Below are 19,436 nucleotides of genomic sequence, written 5' to 3'. Positions count from 1 at the left end.
CGCGCTGTGCAGACTGGCAGGTATTGTCCGACATAAGGCTGGCTGGTGACCGAGAAAAAGGTGAAGACCACGAGCCGTGGCTAACATATATCCTGATGCCTAGTCACCTTACCCTTATATATACCTACCCCTAACACTCCAGTATCCCTGCACATTGTAAATCATATGTATGGTATTGGAACTGACCCTTTATATACTTTCTCGTGTTCTTCATATTTCTATTTTTAGTGTGCTTTTGTTGTACTTAACTTGTTTTTATAGTACTACTGATAGTCATTACTGTGTTGTTGGAAAGAGCAAGAAAAAAAACATTTCACTGTATTTGTGCACACAATAAAAACTTGAACACTTGAAACACACACACACACACACACACCATCTGAGGCATGACACACTCAGGATAACTGAGAAATGACTCATACCTACATCATATTGACAAACACATGTAGGTTGAACCATTAAGGTTAACACTGTTCATTGGGTTATTTGTGAAACACAGATGCTTTCAAATGCAGTGACGCAAATGAACATGCACACATACACACACACAGTGAAAGACAAACATACAAACAAACATTGATACAAATACACACACACACACCAGCTCTCTTACTGGAGGACATAGAGAGGTCTTCTGTCAGTCCTTCTCTCTCCTGGAGACATCAACTGGCATTGGGCTTTTTTGTCTTTGCCACCGGCATGTTTTACTCATAAGAACACGTCCTCACACCCACACATGCACGCAAACACACACACACACACACACACACACACACACACACACACACACACACAAACACACACACACACACACCCACACATGCACGCAAACACACACACACACACACACACACACACACACACACACAGTAACCGTGTGTCTTTGCCACTAGCCTTGTTGGCAGGTTTCATTGTGACATGACTTTGCTTCAACAACATGGCACCAAGCACTGCCGCCCTCTTTACTTCAGGACAAAGAACATATTACCATAATTACAGCTATTTACGTTTATTCTAGTACTGCATGTGTATATCGTCAAGATAACCCAGATAACCATGGGGTCATAACCTTTCCTGTACATGTGTGTACCCACACACACACACACACACACACACACACACACACACACACACACACACACCCACACCCACACACATGAATTCAGGTTCACACATAGTTAGAGGGTTTATCTATCTACACCCATCTCTTGCCCCTCTTTCCCCTTGCTCTTCTCTTCCTCCTTTTCACTTATCCTCTCCCGCCTTAATCTCTATCTCTCTTACACTCGCTCTTTCTGTCTTTCCCATTCTCTCCTTCCCTCTCTCAACAGGAAAATAGGAAGTGTTATTCATGCTGGTAATTACATTTCTCTCTTTTGTTATGTCAGCCATTAATGGATGAACAAATGTAAATACCTCTTTATGGAAGTAATAACCTTACAGGACAGTGGAGATAGCTGGCAGTGCAGCATATCAGTCTCTCTCTCACACACACACAACAGAGACACAACACCGGCCCAGTCACACTGAAAACACACACCCACACCCACCAACGTGCACCCATTCAAAAAAATGGAGAAATAGGCCATGGTGATATGCTGATGCAGGGGGCCATTTTTACAGCATATTTTATTCATCTGTTGTTTGCAAAATGCTGTATGAAATATGGATGGTCTGAGCCAGGCTGTAATGCTCTGACTTACAGGGCAAGGAGACAGGCGACAGGAGCATGGGTTCCATACTACTACACACAGAATCACAAAGTGTAGAGGGTTGAATGGATGGAGGTATGGATAAAGGGATGGATGGAGGTATGGATTAAGGGATGGATGGATGAATGGATCGGCGCATGGGCAGATGGATGGATGGCAAATTGACCATCATTGATTGGAAACAGCTGGGGTTTTGCTGTTGAGCTGGAAGTGAGAAGTAAAGGAATCACAGGGGTTTACGCAAATGTTGACACAATGTTGTTGTTTTTACACAAGTGCAGAAAGCTGAATGGGGAAAAGAGGTGAAAGTTCTGGGCATGAACACACTTTCAAGTTGCCAAGTTCATTAGCAATAATCATCAAATAATAATCCATGTAATGAAATACATTTCTGAAATATGTCTCTGACCCTAACGGTGCAGTTCCATCCACTTTGAAGCGTACATCTAGAGAGCTTTCTTAGCAACGCTGCGCTCCCACGGCATGATGGGAAGTGACATTAGCGCCTGGGGCAGCCATGGAGAGGGCGGGGTCTAATAGAGGGGGCCAGGAGGGGTGAGCCATGCTGCTTCATCACACACACGGTATACACACACACACTTAGAAATATACACACACACACACACTCACAAATACACACACACATTTAAAAACACACACGCCCAAACCTGTCCACATGCACATACTGCATCTCGTCATCCACCCAGAGAGTAGAGCAAGAGGTGCTCTGTCAGTAACCCACAGTGATGGACCACAGAAACATGGCATGTCTGACACAGTGGCAGATAAGACAACACCCCAGCCATTTCTTCTGCATTTATGTGATTAGTTTGATTAACGGGGGCTGAGCTACAGTGGTGTTTGTGAGACAAGGGTCCCCAAGGGGTCCGGGCCGGGTCTTTTCCCAAAAACGTCAGAATGGTTTGAGCTGTCTATGAAAAGCTGAGACTCTCACGAACACACTCATGTAACATGTTTTGCTCTATGATGCTCCAAATCTACACAAGAGTCATTAGAAGGTAAGGGTTTCTACATAAAAAATCTTAGGAAATCCCTGGACATAGTGTCTATAATACTGTAATAAACTCACATAGTCGCTGTCACAAACTACAAACTCCACACAGTTATCCCTGACTAGTTGGATATTCATTTCCCACTGAGCAAACCATTTCTGTACTTTGGCTGACCTTATTTTTTTTATTGACATTTGTCAATAAAACTCATGAACTCAACTGTTTATGTCAAATACTTTTGTGTTCTACTTGTAGCCCTGGTTGTCCTGAAAAGAAAATGGTAAAACATTTAATTTTGAGGCTAAATATAAGGGCAGGATATGCAGATAAATGGATGTCAGATAAATGAAAAGCTGATTTTTCTCCGGTCTTGGGACTGAAGACAAACTCAGAAGTAAAAGACGGTGCTAACCACTACCTCTTATGTAGAAGCTACGAGGAAGCGAGAAAGAGGTGTTAAGAATAATCTTATCTGTAACCCACAGCCTTTCTCAAAGTATCTAAGAGTTCATAAAAAAATAGACCAGGAAGAGATTGCAGAGATGCAAAAGCCATATATAGTCAAAATATCAAGAAGAGATGCACACAGATACAACTCCGTTAACAGACACAGCAGTGGAAGAACACCAGATCTTCAGTCCAATGGACAAGCAATCCCACCAACGCCTCATCCCATAGGATAGAGGAGTATTCTGATGATATATCTACAATCCCAGACAGATTTGTTCATCAACCTACACTGTATGACAAAATCTCAACTGGATAAGAAACAGGATGCTGAAAGTGATTTCCTACGGACAAACTACAGACGGCTTCACATCATCCTAGCAGACCAGTGTCTACTTCAAAAGAAAGATGAGGCTGGTCTCTGCTCAGTTTGAACTATTGGTGGTTTGGATCATCGGCTCCTGGGGTTGGTTAAGTAATAAATGCGTCCTCTATGACAAGAAATCTAATTACTGGCTATCCATTCACTCCAGTTCCTGCCCTCACAGCAACCTAACTGCCGTTTGCTGGGATTTATCTGATCTCAAACTCAACCTTTCCATTGTTCCGTCAAACTACCAGGCTCTCTGTCTCGAGATCAGGAGTGGGTCTGTGATGCAGTCTGGGGCTTTATCTCGATTCTCCGTCCTTGAGACCATTCACATACGCGGATGTCTGTCCACGATTCTCCCTGGAACCTTCAAGGGGCTGTCCCATGTGAAGAAACTCTATCTGCTGTGTATGGAACAGTGTTACAATTCCTCACTTCTACCTAACACATTCAGTGACCTGACTAATCTTGAGGAATTGTCCATTGTGAACTACAGGCTTTCTGTGATGGCACCGGACGCATTAGGAGGGATACCTCTTCTGAAGAAACTCACAGTCGATAGTTGTACAGAAGAGCTCTCTGATTTGCTATGTAGGATAGTCAATATGTCACAGTCATTGACAGCCCTGGACTTCACTTCAGATGGCATAGTCATTTTAAGGCACCCAAACTGTTCTGACACCAACGGAGCTGTTCTTGAGCTTCCTTATTTCTACCATCTTCAAGAGGTGTTTCTTAACTTCCCTAATGCCCACCGTTTAGAAAAAAGAGCATTAAAATGCTTTGAAAACATTTCCTCTCTTTTTTTGCCTGACAATGATGCGCTACAGACACAGCTTCTGCAGTCTGGTATCAGCAGGCTGCGTCGTTTTGTGTTCAACAATAACATTTCTTTTGAATCGGTTTGTGAGACTGTATTCAAACTATCAATCAGACAAGTTCATATAAGTGACCATAAAACTGAGAACTACACAGAGTCTGCAATAAGAAATTGTCAGGGGATCGAGGTGCTCAGACTCAGCATCTGTCATAGTGATAATGTTAGAGTCAACTTGATCCATTATTTGAAGAATCTCACTGATGTGTCAGTGTCAAGAGACTGGGACTTTAAACCTGAGTGCATTGAGCTTTGTGACACTCGCACTCAGGGCCCAATCACATGGCTGAAGAAACTTTCCTTGACCCTACACATGCCAAGTATCACCTCAGAGCAGTTCAGCTGCTTGAAAAATCTGGAACATCTGGATCTAGAATCCAGCAACATTAACAATATTTCGGACTTTACCTTTAACGGACTTGGTAAATTGAGGATCCTAAATTTAAGGGATAACAATATCTCTCAGATTACAAAGAACAGTTTATTTGGCCTGCACAATTTAGAGACCCTAACACTGGAACTAAACCCACTTGTACACATTGAAGCTTTTGCATTCATTCACCTCACTTCACTGAAGAATGTAGATTTAGGGGACATTCACCAGCCAGCCAGCCAGTGGGAGAAGCTTGTGACTTTAAATCTGACGCACATATTTGGGGTCTTCCCTCCGGGATTGATGTACATGAACATTACCTCCTTTTTCAGTTGTATCAACATCATCATCGGCAGCAACAGCACCCCTAAACTAGGCTTGGCCCTTCAGGTCCGTGCCCAAAATGTGTCTTTCCAGGACTGCTGGAGGCCGTTCTTCAAGTCCGTCGTCAGCCTCACAGCTATGACGGAGCAGCTCCTGTGTGGATCTCATTTTGCTGCAAAGTACCTCCCCTCCCTGGAGTATTTTGACTTCCAGTCTATGCTCTATACAGAGTTTGTAGATATGACTGACCTGAACACACTTGTGCAGCTGAGGTATCTTAAGCTGATGAGAGTTGACCTTATCCTGCAACCAGGGCTGGCCATCATGTTCCGCAATCTGACCAAACTGGAGAGCCTGAACCTCATCTCCTGTAGGATCCTCACTCTGGAGGAGGAGCTGAGCAGAGACCTGCACTCCCTCGTGCAGCTGTCAATCAAAGTCGAAGAGGAGTTCAGTATGTTAGAGACCTTCCCAGAGCCCCTGACCAGCCTGAGTTACCTGTTGTTCTACAGACCTCGTCTGCACTGTAGCTGTGACAACACCTGGCTCGACAACTGGGCCAGGGGTCAGAGGCATATCCAGGTAATCATCTGGCATCCCAATGAGGCTGATCTGACCTGTAAAGATGAGACTGGTATCCAAAACTTTGCCAGGTACTCAGAGGGCAACTGTTCCCTGGACGTGGGCTTTGTCCTGTTCTTCTGCACCTCATTGGGCCTACTCCTCTTCATGCTGGTGACGGTGCTGTATCAGCTGGCTGGGGACTACCTGCTGGCCTTCTGCCACATCCTCCGTGGCTGGCTGGAGGAGGCCGTGCGGAGGCCCAACCCCAGAGGGCGCCACTGCTATGATGTGTTTGTGTCGTACAGCGGTAGAGACGAGCGCTGGGTGGTGGAGCAGCTGCTGCCGGGCTTGGAGCAGAGGGGGCCTCCCTACCTGCGTCTCTGTCTGCATAGTAGGGACTTCCAGCTGGGGAAGGACATTGTGGACAACATCACAGACAGCCTCTACAGCAGCCGCCACACCCTGTGTGTGGTGAGTCGTCACTACCTGCGCAGTAACTGGTGCTCCCTGGAGCTACGACTGGCCACCCTGCGTCTGTTGGTGGAGCACAGGGACATCCTTATCCTGGTCTTCTTGGAGGACATCCCTCCTCGCCAGCTGTGTGCCCACCACCGCCTGGCCAGGCTGGTCAAGACCAGGACCTACCTGGACTGGCCTCAGGAACCGGCTCTGCAGTCTGCCTTCTGGGACCGTTTGTGGATCAAACTGGCCCCTCCTGAACCAGATCCCAGACTGTAACATTTACATTGACATTTTGCTCATTTAGAAGTCCCTCTTATCGAGAGCGAGGTAGAGTAGTGAGTGCATACATTTTCGTATTTGTCGTTTTTTTTGTCATAATAACACAACACACAAGATATACATGACTACCTTTATCATGGGTATTTTGAATTTACAGACATGGGAAAATAGTAACTTTTTTACATTTTGTTCCATACTGTGCTACCTGCATTGCAACAGAGTTTGGTTGTGTCTTATTCTTTGAGTTTATTTGATTTTATTCAACATTGCAGATACATTTTTATTGTTTAACATATTGTGCTGTTATTGTTTTTTTCTTTGCTTCTCTTTCATTAAACTTCCCTGTTGGAAGGAATGTATATATAGTATGCCTTGATCATTTGATACCAAACACACACAAACACACTAGAGGCCAGTCTGATATTGTGTACTGAATGCCAAGATGTCCATACTTTAAGAGTAGGAAAATTATTCACGTATACTGTATTGTTGATTGCACTGTGCACAAGACAACACAATATAGCCTCGCTACTGTTTTTCACTGTCTTTGTACTGTTGTTTTTATTTCTTTACTTACCTATTGTTCACCTAATACCTTTTTTGCACTATTGGTTAGAGCCTGTAAGTAAGCATTTCACTGTACGTATCTGTTGTATTCGGCGCATGTGACAAATAAACTTTGATTTGATTTTAACACAATGTCCTCTTGTGTCACGGTTGATAGATTTGAGAGATAATCCACTGTTGCAGAGTAATCCAAATGTCCCTCTGTGTTTTAATGCCCCATAAAGAGATGTTCAGTCATCTGAGCATGTATAAGCTAAGAGGGCTGTCTGAGGTCCAGAGATCTGATTGACAAGTGGACATAATGGACAGATAAACATTTAACCAAGAGCATTTTTAATGAAAAAGCGAATTATCTTATGCTAAATAGGGAAATGAACTGAGGTTATCCTCTAACACACAATCCAATTTCTACAGGATCCGTGTGTGTGTGTGTGTGTGTGTGTGTGTGTGTGTGTGTGTGTGTGTGTGTGTGTGTGTGTGTGTGTGTGTGTGTGTGTGTGTGTGTGTACATTGAGGTGGGTTGATGGGTATGAGAGTCTCTACATTGAGGTGGGTTGATGGGTATTTTACTATTGTGTTGCCCATTGTAGAGGGAAGTCAGAGTTCAGGGCAGGTTTATTCCATTAGCACAGAACAAATTCTTTGTGTTCCATAAATAAAATATAAATAAGAGGGAGAAAGAGAGAAAGAGAGAGAGAGAGAGAGAGAGAGAGAGAGAGAGAGAGAGAGACAGAGAGAGAGAGAGAGAGAAAGAGAGAGAGAGAGAGAGAGACAGAGAGAGAGGGCGAGAGAGACAGAGAGAGAGGGAGACAGAGACAGAGACAGAGAGAGAGACAGAGAGAGAGAGAGAGAGAGAGAGAGAGAAAATGTGTGTGCGTGTCTCTCAGGGATGGATGCTAATAGCTTGCCTTAGGCCACAATTTGAAGGGAGTCTACAGTAAAGCAGACATAACAAGAGAGCTTGTGTGGATGTGGTGTTGGTGGAGGTAGTGAAGGTGGAGATAGTGGTGTTGGTGGAAGTAGTGGTGTTGGTGTTGGTGGAGGTAGTGGTGTTGGTGTTGGTAGAGGTAGCGGTGTTGGTAGAGGTAGAGGTGTTGGTGGTAGAGGTGGTAGAGGTGGTGGTGTTGACAGTGTTGGTAGAGGTGGTGGTGGTGGTTGAGGTGTTGGTGGAGGTGGAGGTGGTGGTGTGGTGGAGGTGTTGATGGTGGTGAAGCTGTTGGTGGTGTTGGTGGTGGTTGTGGTGGTGGAGGAGGAGGTTTTGGTGGTGGTGGGTGGTGGTGGAGGTAGTGGTGTTGGTAGAGGTGGTGGTGATGTTGGTGGGTGGTGGTGGGGGTGTTGATGGAAGGTTTTAGTGATGTTGGTGGTGGTGGTGTTGTTGGGTGGTGTTAGTGGTGGTGTTGGTGGTGGTGGTGTTGGGGTTATTTAGTATTTTATTAGGATCACCATTAGCTGTTGCGAAAGCAGCAGCTACTCTTCCTGGGGTCTACACAGAACATGAAACATGACATAATACAGAACAGCTCAAGGACAGAAGTACTGGCACACATAGCCTACATCACAATACATACACACAAAATATCTAGGTCAAATAGGGGAGAGGCATTTAAAAATATATATATATATTTCACCTTTATTTAACCAGGTAAGCTAGTTGAGAACAAGTTCTCATTTACAACTGCGACCTGACCAAGATAAAACAAAGCAGTGCGACAGAAACAACAACACAGAGTTACACATGGAATAAACAAATGTACAGTCAATAATACAATAGAAAAAAAATACTATATACAGTGTGTGCAAATGGCATGAGGAGGTAAGGCAATAAATAGGCAATAGTAGCAAAGTAATTACAATTTAGCAGATTAACACTGGAGTGATAGATGAGCAGATGATGGTGTGTAAGTTGTGATACTGGTGTGCAAAAGAGCAGCAAAGTAAATAAAAACAATATGGGGATGAGGTAGGTAGATTGGGTGGGCTATTTACAGATGGACTATGTACAGCTGCTCAGATAGCTGATGTTTAAAGTTAGTGAGGGAAATGCAAGTCTCCAGCTTCAGCGATTTTTATAGTTCGTTCCAGTCACTGGCAGCAGAGAACTGGAAGGAAAGGCGGCCAAAGGAGGTGTTGGCTTTGGGGATGACCCGTGAGATATACCTGCTGGTGCGCTGTCACGAGAATTTTAAATCCCAATGATAATAACTAACAATCAATAAGCTTTGACCAATCACCGAGGTTTGTAAGACCCTGGGTTTAATAATAATTAAGCAAAGACTCTCTCTCAAAGTTTCTGCAAAAGGTTTGTGCAGTTTATTCACGAGAACATTCTGAAGTCCATAATACAAAGACACCCATTTTATGGCTTACGCACATACCTCCGTACAAACAGTAGATATCCTACGCACATAAATACACAAGAACAGTAGGTGAGTTGTATCTACTGTTTATCACTACCAAGCCGGCAGTTCCATTCCCCCGAGATTAGAGGAACCTTGAAAGGACTCCCTGTCCTATCATAAGTTTCTCAGAGTTCTAGCCAGGTCAGGTCATACATAGTTTAATGGTTCTCGGTCTCTTCTTAGTCACACTGAAGTTTACCATTCTAATTCATTATAGATGTTACTGAATCGATTGATTACTAATAGTTACATTTGTCTAATTATTCATTATATCTGTTATATAATGTCATAATTACGTTTCAGGGTGGAATTGTTTAGTTATTACCTTTAAGCATATAAATTCCCTTATCAAGTGCGTGCTACGGACGGGTGTTGTTATCGTGACCAGTGAGCTGAGATAAGGCGGCGCTTTACCGAGCATAGACTTATAGATGACCTGGAGCCAGTGGGTCTGGCAACGAATATGTAGCGAGGGCCAGCCGACTAGAGCATACAGGTTGCAGTGGTGGGTGGTAAAAGGCGCTTTGGTAACAAAACGGATGGCACTGTGATAGACTACATCCAATTTGCTGAGTAGGGTATTGGAAGCTATTTTGTAGATGACATCGCCGAAGTCGAAAATCGGTAGGATAGTCAGTTTAACTAGGGTAAGTTTGGCGGTGTGAGTGAAGGAGGCTTTGTTGAGGAATAGAAAGCTGATTCTAGATTTGATTTTGGATTGGAGATGTTTGATATAAGTCTGGAAGGAGAGTTTACAGTCTAGCCAGACACCTAGGTATTTGTAGTCCACGTATTCTAGGTCAGAACTGTCCAGAGTAGTGATGCTAGTCGGGCGGGCGGGTGCGGGCAGTAAACAGTTGAAAAGTATGCGTTTGGTTTTGCTAGTGTTTAAGAGCAGTTGGAGGCCACAGAAGGAGTGTTGTATGGCATTGAAGCTAGTTTGGAGGTTAGTTAACACAGTGTCCAAAGAAGGGCCAGATGTGTACAGCATGGTGTTGTCTGCGTAGAGGTGGATCAGGGAATCATCCGCAGCAAAGTGACATCGTTGATATATACAGAGAAAAGAGTAGGCCTGAGAATTGAACCTTGTTGTACCCCCATAGAGACTTGCAGAGGTCCGGACAACAGGCCCTCCGATTTTACACGCTGAACTCTGTCTGAGAAGTAGTTGGTGAACCAGGCGAGGCAGTCATTTGAGAAACCTTGGCTATTGAGTCTGCCGATAAGAATACAGTGATTGACAGAGTCGAAAGCCTTGGCCAGGTCGATGAAGACGGCTGCACAGTACTGTCTTTTATCGATGGCGGTTATGATATCGTTTAGTACCTTGAGCGTGGCTGAGGGCAACTGTGACCAGCTCAGAAACCGGATTGCACAGCGGAGAAGGTACAGTAGGCAGCTGGGAGGAGGTGCTCTTGTTCTCCATGGACTTTACAGTGTCCCAAAACTTTTTGGAGTTAGAGCTACAGGATGCAAATTTCTGTTTGAAAAAGCTAGCCTTTGCTTTCCTGACTGACTTGTGTGTATTGGTTCCTGACTTCCCTGAACAGTTGCATATCGCGGGGACTATTCGATGCTATTGCAGTCCGCCACATGATGTTTTTGTGTTGGTCAAGGGCAGTCAGGCCTGGAGTGAACCAAGGGCTATATCTGTTCTTAGTTCTACATTTTTGGAAAGGGGCATGCTTATTTAAGATGGTGAGGAAAGCACTTTTAAAGAACGACCAGGCATCCTCGACTGACGGGATGAGGTCAATATCCTTCCAGGATACCTGGGCCAGGTCGATTAGAAAGGCCTGCTCGCAGAAGTGTTTTAGGGAGCGTTTGACAGTGATGAGGGGTGGTCGTTTGACCACGGCCCCATAGCGAACGCAGGCAAAGAGGCAGTGATCGCTGAGATCATGATCAAAAACAGCAGAGGTGTATTTGGAGGGCAAGTTGGTCAGGATAATATCTACGAGTGTGCCCATGTTTATGGATTTAGGGTTGTACCTGGTGGTTTCCTTGATGATTTGTGTGAGATTGAGGGCATCTATCTTAGATTGTAGGACTGCTGGGGTGTTAAGCATATCCCAGTTTAAGTTACCTAACATAACGAACTCTGAAGATAGATGGGGGCAATCAATTCACATATGGTGTCCAGGGCACAGCTGGGAGCTGAAGGGGTTCTATAACAGGCGGCAACAGTGAGAGACTTATTTCTGGAGAGATTCATTTTTAAAATTAGAAGCTCGAACAGTTTGGGCATAGACCTGGAAAGTATGACAGAACTTTGCGAGCTATCTCTGCAGTAGATTGCAACTCCTCCCCCTTTGGCAGTTCTATCTTGACGGAAAATGTTATGGTTGGGTATGGAAATCTCAGAATTCTTGGTTGCCTTCCTAAGCCAGAATTCAGACACGGCAAGGACATCAGGGTTGGCGGAGTGTGCTAAAGCAGTGAGTAAAACAAACTTAGGGAGGAGGCTTCTGATGTTAACATGCATGAAACCAAGGCTTTTTTGATTACAGAAGTCAACAAATGAGAGTGTTTGGGGACACGCAGGGCCTGGGTTAGCCTCCACATCGTCTAGTGCGTTGGGGACAGAGAATAAAAGGAGCAGATTTCTGGGCGTGGTAGAATAGATTCAGGGCATAATGTGCAGACAGGGGTATGGTGGGGTGGGGGTACAGTCCGGCAAAGGCCGATTGAAGGCACTGCTGATGGAATTACGTCTGCGGACCAGTCGTGGTGGTACGGCGGGCGCCGTGTCGACGAAGGGACCGGGCCAGATGGCGAAAGACATATTGTAGTTTTGGAAATTTTGTTTGCTTGCCGGGAGATGCGCCTGGCTCAGGGCTAGCTTTGGGGCTGGGTCACTCAGTGGCAGCTAGCTAGCTGTGATGATCAATGGTCCAGGGTTTACGGCAGGAATCTGGCGTTGTAGTGGAGAAAAACAGTCCGAGGCTAGCAGGTATTATCCAGGCTAAAAAAACAGCTGGTGCCTGAGCAGAGGGTAGCAGTGGCTAACAATGACTAAATAGCTAGTAACTTAGCTAATTAGCTGGCTTCCTTCTGATGAAAGTTTTAGCTATAGGGTCTAAAAAAATAGCGGATCCGTGTCACATTGAGTGAGGCGGGTTACCGGAAGGTATATTTAATTTAAAAATGGAAAAAGAGATTGGAATATATACAAAATAGACGAAAATACAAAAAGTAAACGAGAGGACAACAAACCACGTCTGCACTGCTACGCCATCTTGGATTTGCTTTGTGCCATGAGGTGTTGCTTTACCTGTTTTTTGAAACCAGGTTTTCTGTTCATTTGAGCTATATAAGATAGAAGAGAGTTCCTTGCAATGATGGCTCTATATAATACTGAATGTTTTCTTGAATTTGTTCTGGATTTGGGGGATTATGAACAGGCCCCTGTTGGCACTTCTGGTGGGGTAAGTGTGTGTGTGTCAGAGCTGTTCATGAGTTGACTATGCAAACAATTTGGAGTTTTCTTTTTTTATTTCATTTTTGTTTTACCTCCTTTTTCTCCCCAATTTTTTGATATCCAATTACGACCTTGTCTCATCGCTGCAACTCCCCAAAGGGCTCAGGATAGGCGAAGGTCGTCATGCGTCCTCCAAAACATGACCCGCAAAACCCCGCTTCTTAAACCCCCGCCTGTTTTGGAGGACACACCATTCAACTGACAATCGAGGTCAGACTGCAGGCGCCCGGCCCGCCACAAGGACTCGCTAGAGTAAAGGCCCCCGGCCAAACCCTCCCCTAACCTGGACGGCCATGGGCCAATTGTGCGCCGCCCCTATGGGACTCCGGGTCACGGCCGGTTGTGACACAGCCTGGGATTGAACCCGGACAATTTGGAATTTTCAACACATTAATGTTTCTTCTAAAAAGAAAAGTGATGCCGCAGTCATGACTGTCCACAAGAATCCAAATAGATCAGATCAGGTTTGCAATGAATAACTTCACTCAGACCCCCTCTCACCCGCAGAGGGGTGAGAAAATAACTAGATGGGATTAACAACTCACGTCCTAAACGTAAATCAAGGAGAGAAGATCCATGTCTCCCTCTCCAATATTCACCAAAGGAATGTGCTTTGTTTCAAGAGACTTTTCCAGATGAAACTCTAACAAGTTCAAAAGCAAATACTGGAACAATATTTCTAACATAGAACGTGGGGAATGGTCAGAGGCAATCTATAGAACACCAATGTCATTTTGTTATGTCATTAAAAATGTTATGAAGAAAATACTGTAACTTGGAAAGTATACACACTACATGTACAAAGTTTCCATACTATGCGTTGTGCACGTAATATGAACAATTGAAGGAAAGTGTTTTTGTTAAGAGAGGGATGTGATTTGAAAATATAAGATATATCGTTTTTTTATAACTGTGCACAGTCAGTAGCCACCATCCCCTGAGTGAGGTCGGAGAGCGTGTCAACCTGACGAAGCCGCCCCTTTCAAACAAACTGTATAAATGATGAGTCAAGAAATTAACACAGCAGACCAGAAAAGTGTCAAGCTGCAGCCACACGTTTAAAGTGGTCTGAACTATGAATCTTAACACGACGAAGAAACCATAAACTCACCTCCAGGACAATCACTGGTACGGCTGATTAGCTGTACCAAGTAAAGTATCTTCTAAAGCAAATTTAAGTGGGACCATTCTACTACTCCGCTCAAACCATTGTATTACGCTACTCTCATCACCCCACTGGGAACCATCGACATCTTCAAAGAGCTAAGGGAAGGAAAATAAACTCTGTAGTTCTGTTCAGCACTACACGACAAGTCACCAGATACTGGACAACTACAGAGAAGAACAACAGTAGAAGACTTCTTGGAACCCTTTTGGACAATCAGAGTCTTACATGAGTGTTGCGAAAAGGCCCAACTCCCGGCACTGTCCACCGAGAGAGATCCAGCAAACTAAGGCATTTCACATAAATACAGTTGAAGTCGGAAATGTATATACACCTTAACCAAATACATTTAAACACAGTTTATCACAATTCCTGACATTTAATCTTGGTAAAAATTCCCTGTCTTAGGTCAGTTAGGATATTTATTTCATCACATTCCCAGTGGGTCAGAAGTTTACATTCACTCAATTAGTATTTGGTAGCATTGCTTTTCAATTCTTTAAACTTGGATCAAACGTTTCGGGTAGCCTTCCACAAGCTTCTAACAATAAGTTGGGTGAATTTTGGCCCATTGCACCTGACAGAGCTGCTGTAACTGAGTCAAGTTTGTAGGCCTCCTTGCTCGCACACGCTTTTTCAGTTCTGCCCACACATTTTCTATAGGATTGAGGTCAGGGCTTTGTGATGGCCACTCCAATACCTTGACTTTGTTGTCCCTAAGCCATTTTGCCACAACATTAGAAGTATACTTGGGGTCATTGTCCATTTGGAAGACCCATTTGCGACCAAGCTTTAACTTCCTGACTGAAGTCTTGAGATGTTGCTTCAATATATCCACATCATTTTACCTCCACATGATGCAATTTATTTTGTGAAGTGCACCAGTCCCTCCTGCAGCAAAGCACCCCCACAACATGATGCTGCCACCCCTGTGCTACACGGTTAGGATGGTGTTCTTCGGCTTGCAAGCCTCCCCCTTTTTCCTCCAAACATAACGATGGGCATTATGGCCAAACAGTTCTATTTTTTTTCATCAGACCAGAGGACATTTCTCCAAAAAGTACAATCTTTGTCCCCATGTGCAGTTGCAAACCAAAGTCTGGCTTTTTAATGGCGGTTTTGGAGCAGTGGCTTCTTCCTTGCTGAGCGGCCTTTCAGGTTATGTTGATATAGGACTCGTTTTACTGTGGATATAGATACTTTTGTACCTGTTTCCTCCAGCATCTTCACAAGGTCCTTTGCGGTTGTTCTGGTATTGATTTGCAGTTTTCGTACCAACGTGCATTCATCTCTAGGAGACAGATCGTGTCTCCTTCCTGAGCGGTATGACAGCTGCGGGGTCCCATGGTGTTTATACTTGCATACTATTGTTTGTACAGATGAACGTGGTACATTCAGGCGTTTGGAAATTGCTCCCAAGGATGAATCAGACTTGAGGTCTGCAATTTTTTTATGATGTCTTGGCTGATTTCTTTTGATTTCCCCATGATGTCAAGCAAAGAGGCACTGAGTTTGAAGGTAGGCCTTGAAATACATCCACAGGTACACCTCCAATTGACTCAAATGATGTCAATTAGCCAGTCAGAAGCTTCTGCTTTTTAAAGGCACAGTCAACTTAGTGTATGTAAACCTTTGACCCACTGGAATTGTGATACAGTGAATTATACGTGAAATAATCTGTCTGTAAACAATTGTTGAAAAAATTATTTGTGTCATGCACAAAGTAGATGTCCTAACCAACTTGCCAAAACTATAGTTTGTTAACAAGAAATTTGGTGAGTGGTTGAAAAACCATGGCGGTTCGTTTGCAAAGTATATGGTTCCTGTAAGTGAGAGTGGTTTCTAAATGTACCAACGTTAAGTGTCTCTGTCCCTCTCTTTCTCGCCCTCTCCATCTCTTTTGTAACAAGCAGCCATATTTTTGTCAGTCCACTAGGGACCTTTTTTAACGTATGTATGTATGTGTGTATGTTGTGTGTGTATGTTTATCCTGTGTTCCCATTTAATTGTTTAATACCATTGTTAGTTGATTAGATCAATTTTAAATTAATGTTAAAGTCAAGTCACGACACAGCCAAGAGGGACCAAGAGGGACTAGCATACATAGTATTTATATTAGCCCTCTGATTACAATGAAGAGAAAGAAGTGCTGCTCTGTTTTGGGCTTAACTAGGTTGTTTTTAACAGCACTTGACCACATAGCTGGACAATAATCAAGATAAAACAAAATTATAGCCTGCAGGACGTGCTTTGTGGAGTGTGGAGTCAAGAAAGCGGAACATCTCTTTATTATGGACAGACCTCGCACCACATCTTTACAACCATTGAATCTATATGGTTTGACCATAACAGTTTACAATCTAAAGTAAAACCAAGTAATGTAGTCTCCTCAACTTGTACAACAGCCACACCATTCAACACCAGATTCAGCTGAGGTCTAGAACTTAGGGAATGTTTTGCACCAAATGCTTAGTCTCTTAGTTTTAGAGATGTTCAGGACCAGTTTATTACTGGCCACCCATTCCAAAACGGACTGCAACTCCTTGATAAGGGTTTCAGTGACTTCATTAGCTGTGGTTGCTCACACATATATGGTTGAATCATCAGCATCAATGGAAACACAGGATATTTTTCATGCCAGTGGCATGTCATTGGTAAAAATATAAAAAGTAGAGGGCCTAGAGAACTGCCCTGCGGTATACCACACCCTACATGTTTGACATTAGAGAAGCTTCCATTAAAGAAAACCTCTGAGTTCTATTAATCCACGATATGGTAAAGCTTGAAAAGCAATAAAACATAAGTTTTCTCAACAACAGCTTATGGTCAATAATATCAAAAGCTGCACAGAAATCTAACAGTACAGCTCCCACAATCGTCTTCTTATCAATTACTTTCAATCAGTCATCAGTCATTTGTGGCGTTGCAGTACTTTTCTCTATAAGCATGCTGAACATCTTTTGTCAAGAGCTGGCAGCAAACTGATTGGTCTGCTGTTAGAACCAATAAAGGCTGCTTTACCACTCTTGGGTAGCGGAATGACTTTGGCTTCCCTCCAAGCCTGAGGACAAACACCTTCCTCTACTCTCAGATTAAAGATATGACAGATAGGAGTGAGCATAGAGTCAGTTACCATATCAATCTAAGTTGTCAATGCCAAGAGGTTTGTCATTATTGATCAATAACAATAATTTTCCCACCTGTCCTACACTAACTTTACAAAATGTAAATTTTTCTTTCATTATTCATTTTTTTAAGCATGAATAGGATGGCTCACTGTGTGCTGTTGGCATTTCCTGCTTAAGTTTGCCCACTTTACCAATGAAGTAATCATAAAAATAATTGGCAACATCAAATTGTGTTGTGATGAATAAGCCATCTGATTCGATGAAACATGAACTTGAATGTATCTTTCTACCCACAATTTAATTTAAAGATTTTATATCATTGATCTTGTCATCATAATACAGTGAAGGAGTGAGTTGTTGCATGTATGTGGTGGTGTTGTTGTTGTGGGGGGTGTTGGTAGTAGTAGTAGTGGTGTTGGGGGGTGGGGGGGGTGTTGGTAGTAGTGGTGTTGGGGGGAGTAGTGGTGGTGGTGGTGGTATAGTGGATAATACTGTACTTACAACCAACATACAGTAACTTCTCTTTCTCCAGTATACATGCAAAACGTCACTCCTTCACACACACTCACATTTCACCCTCACCTCCACTCTACTCCATTCATAATTCACCTATCAATATTTCAGCATGACATTAAGGGGAAACTGCTGTTGCTAGGCAGAATCACTTATTTTCTCCTGTCGTCACCCTGATTGTAGTCAAAATGTTAAAAAAATAACATTAAATGGGGAACAATTTATAAATGGCAATATCAAAAGAAAATACACACACACACACACACACACACACACACACACACACACACACACACACACACACACGGGATCACATCTGGACTTACAGACTTGGAGGGGGGAGGGAAGAAAAGTGGATGGGGTTATATGGCTAGATTCACATTAATGAATCATGCCCCCCACCCTCATTGCCCCCCTCTACCCTTCCCCACATCATCCTACACCCTGCAGCACCCACTGCCATATAGCTTCCCCCCCATGCCTCCACACACACACCTACAATACTATTATCTTACATTATACTATGAGTTCTGCAGACATGCAGATTTCAATGTTTTATTTTAAATAGCTAGGTTCTATTTCTATTGCCATTCAAACAAAATGGAAAACACTGTGCTTACATGTACACTTTGTATTAATGAATATGTATATTTGCATGGATGCATTCTTTGAATTTCATATCACTTTAAAGACTGCCTGTAGTTAGCCCTGATGTAAATATCAACTAATGGCATTTGACTGACATTTGACTGGGTACATTTATGTCCTCGTAGACGGTGTGAATGTTTTTGGTAATGCTCAGTGTGCTGTGAGGCTTCCTAACAAGCCCAATTGCCCTGTGTGTGTGTGTGTGTGTGTGTGTGTGTGTGTGTGTGTGTGTGTGTGTGTGTGTGTGTGTGTGTGTGTGTGTGTGTGTGTGTGTGTGTGTGTGTGTTAGATGCCTGAGTGTGTATGTGTTTGTGCAGATGTTTGTGCAGATGTTTTGGGCACTCGTGTCTCGTACTCCCTCCTGTTTCTGTTTAGGGAAGTGAGGTTTCATGCTTGTCAGACACACACACACAGTGGAGTGTGCATTGGAGCAGCTCTGTGCTTTGCTGATTGTGCTGGTCAATGTGCTTCACTGTGGGACTGCATGCCCCCAAGACTGAGGTTGAGTCTAGACACGAGCCAGCCAAGTCACCCTGCTGACCTATATCCTACAGTTACACTGCACACCCGCACAGAGAGAGAGAGAGTCAGAGTCAGATAGAGAGAGAGAGGGATCGAGACTGAGAGACACAGAGAGAGAGACAGAGATAGACAGGGAGAGAGAGAGAGACAGAGAGAGGAAGGGAGACAGAGAGACAGAGAGAGGAAGGGAGACAGAGAGAGAGAGGAAGGGAGAGAGAGAGAGGGAGGAAGGAAGGTAGAGAGAGATATGAAGGGATAGAGAGAGACAGAAAGAGGAAGGAAGTGCGAGACAGAGAGGACGGGAGAGAGAGACAGAGAGAGGAAGGGAGAGAGAGACGAGAGGAAGGGCTGTGATAGAGTGTTGGAAATGGAAAGCGACTGGAGAGAGATCAGAGAGAGGAGGAGAGAGTAAAGTGAGATGGGGGATGTGAGGCTGAGAGGGAGAGAGGTGTACTGTAGACATGCAGGCATGAGGACAGGAAAGAGGGGGGTGAAGAAGTGAAGAGAGATCGGTATGGATAATTCAGAACGAGGTCCAAAGGGGGATAGCAGGGCATGGGGAGAGATGGAAGTCACTGAGGCAAAATGACAA

The 19,436-nt window shown here is 43.9% G+C and overlaps 1 protein-coding gene across 1 annotated transcript; it reads left to right on the top strand.

The window, feature by feature from the left end:
- Window positions 1-3,326: 3,326 nt before the first annotated feature.
- On the top strand, window positions 3,327-7,155 carry LOC115110991 (toll-like receptor 13). Its single transcript, XM_029636875.2, has one exon. It carries the CDS (start codon window positions 3,581-3,583, stop codon window positions 6,416-6,418), a length of 2,838 nt encoding a protein of 945 aa, XP_029492735.2. The 5' UTR covers window positions 3,327-3,580; the 3' UTR covers window positions 6,419-7,155.
- The last annotated feature ends 12,281 nt before the right edge of the window (window positions 7,156-19,436 follow it).

The sequence above is a fragment of the Oncorhynchus nerka genome, linkage group LG27 (assembly GCF_034236695.1).
Source record: "Oncorhynchus nerka isolate Pitt River linkage group LG27, Oner_Uvic_2.0, whole genome shotgun sequence".
In the NCBI taxonomy this organism is placed as follows: Eukaryota; Metazoa; Chordata; class Actinopteri; order Salmoniformes; family Salmonidae; genus Oncorhynchus; species Oncorhynchus nerka.
The sequence above is the reverse complement of the archived record's forward strand: the minus strand, read 5'-3'. Positions and strand labels throughout refer to the sequence as shown.

Bases quoted from the DNA above. Each gene is read 5' to 3' on its own strand.
- LOC115110991 (XM_029636875.2), top strand. From the start codon at position 3,581: ATGAGGCTGGTCTCTGCTCAGTTTGAACTATTGGTGGTTTGGATCATC.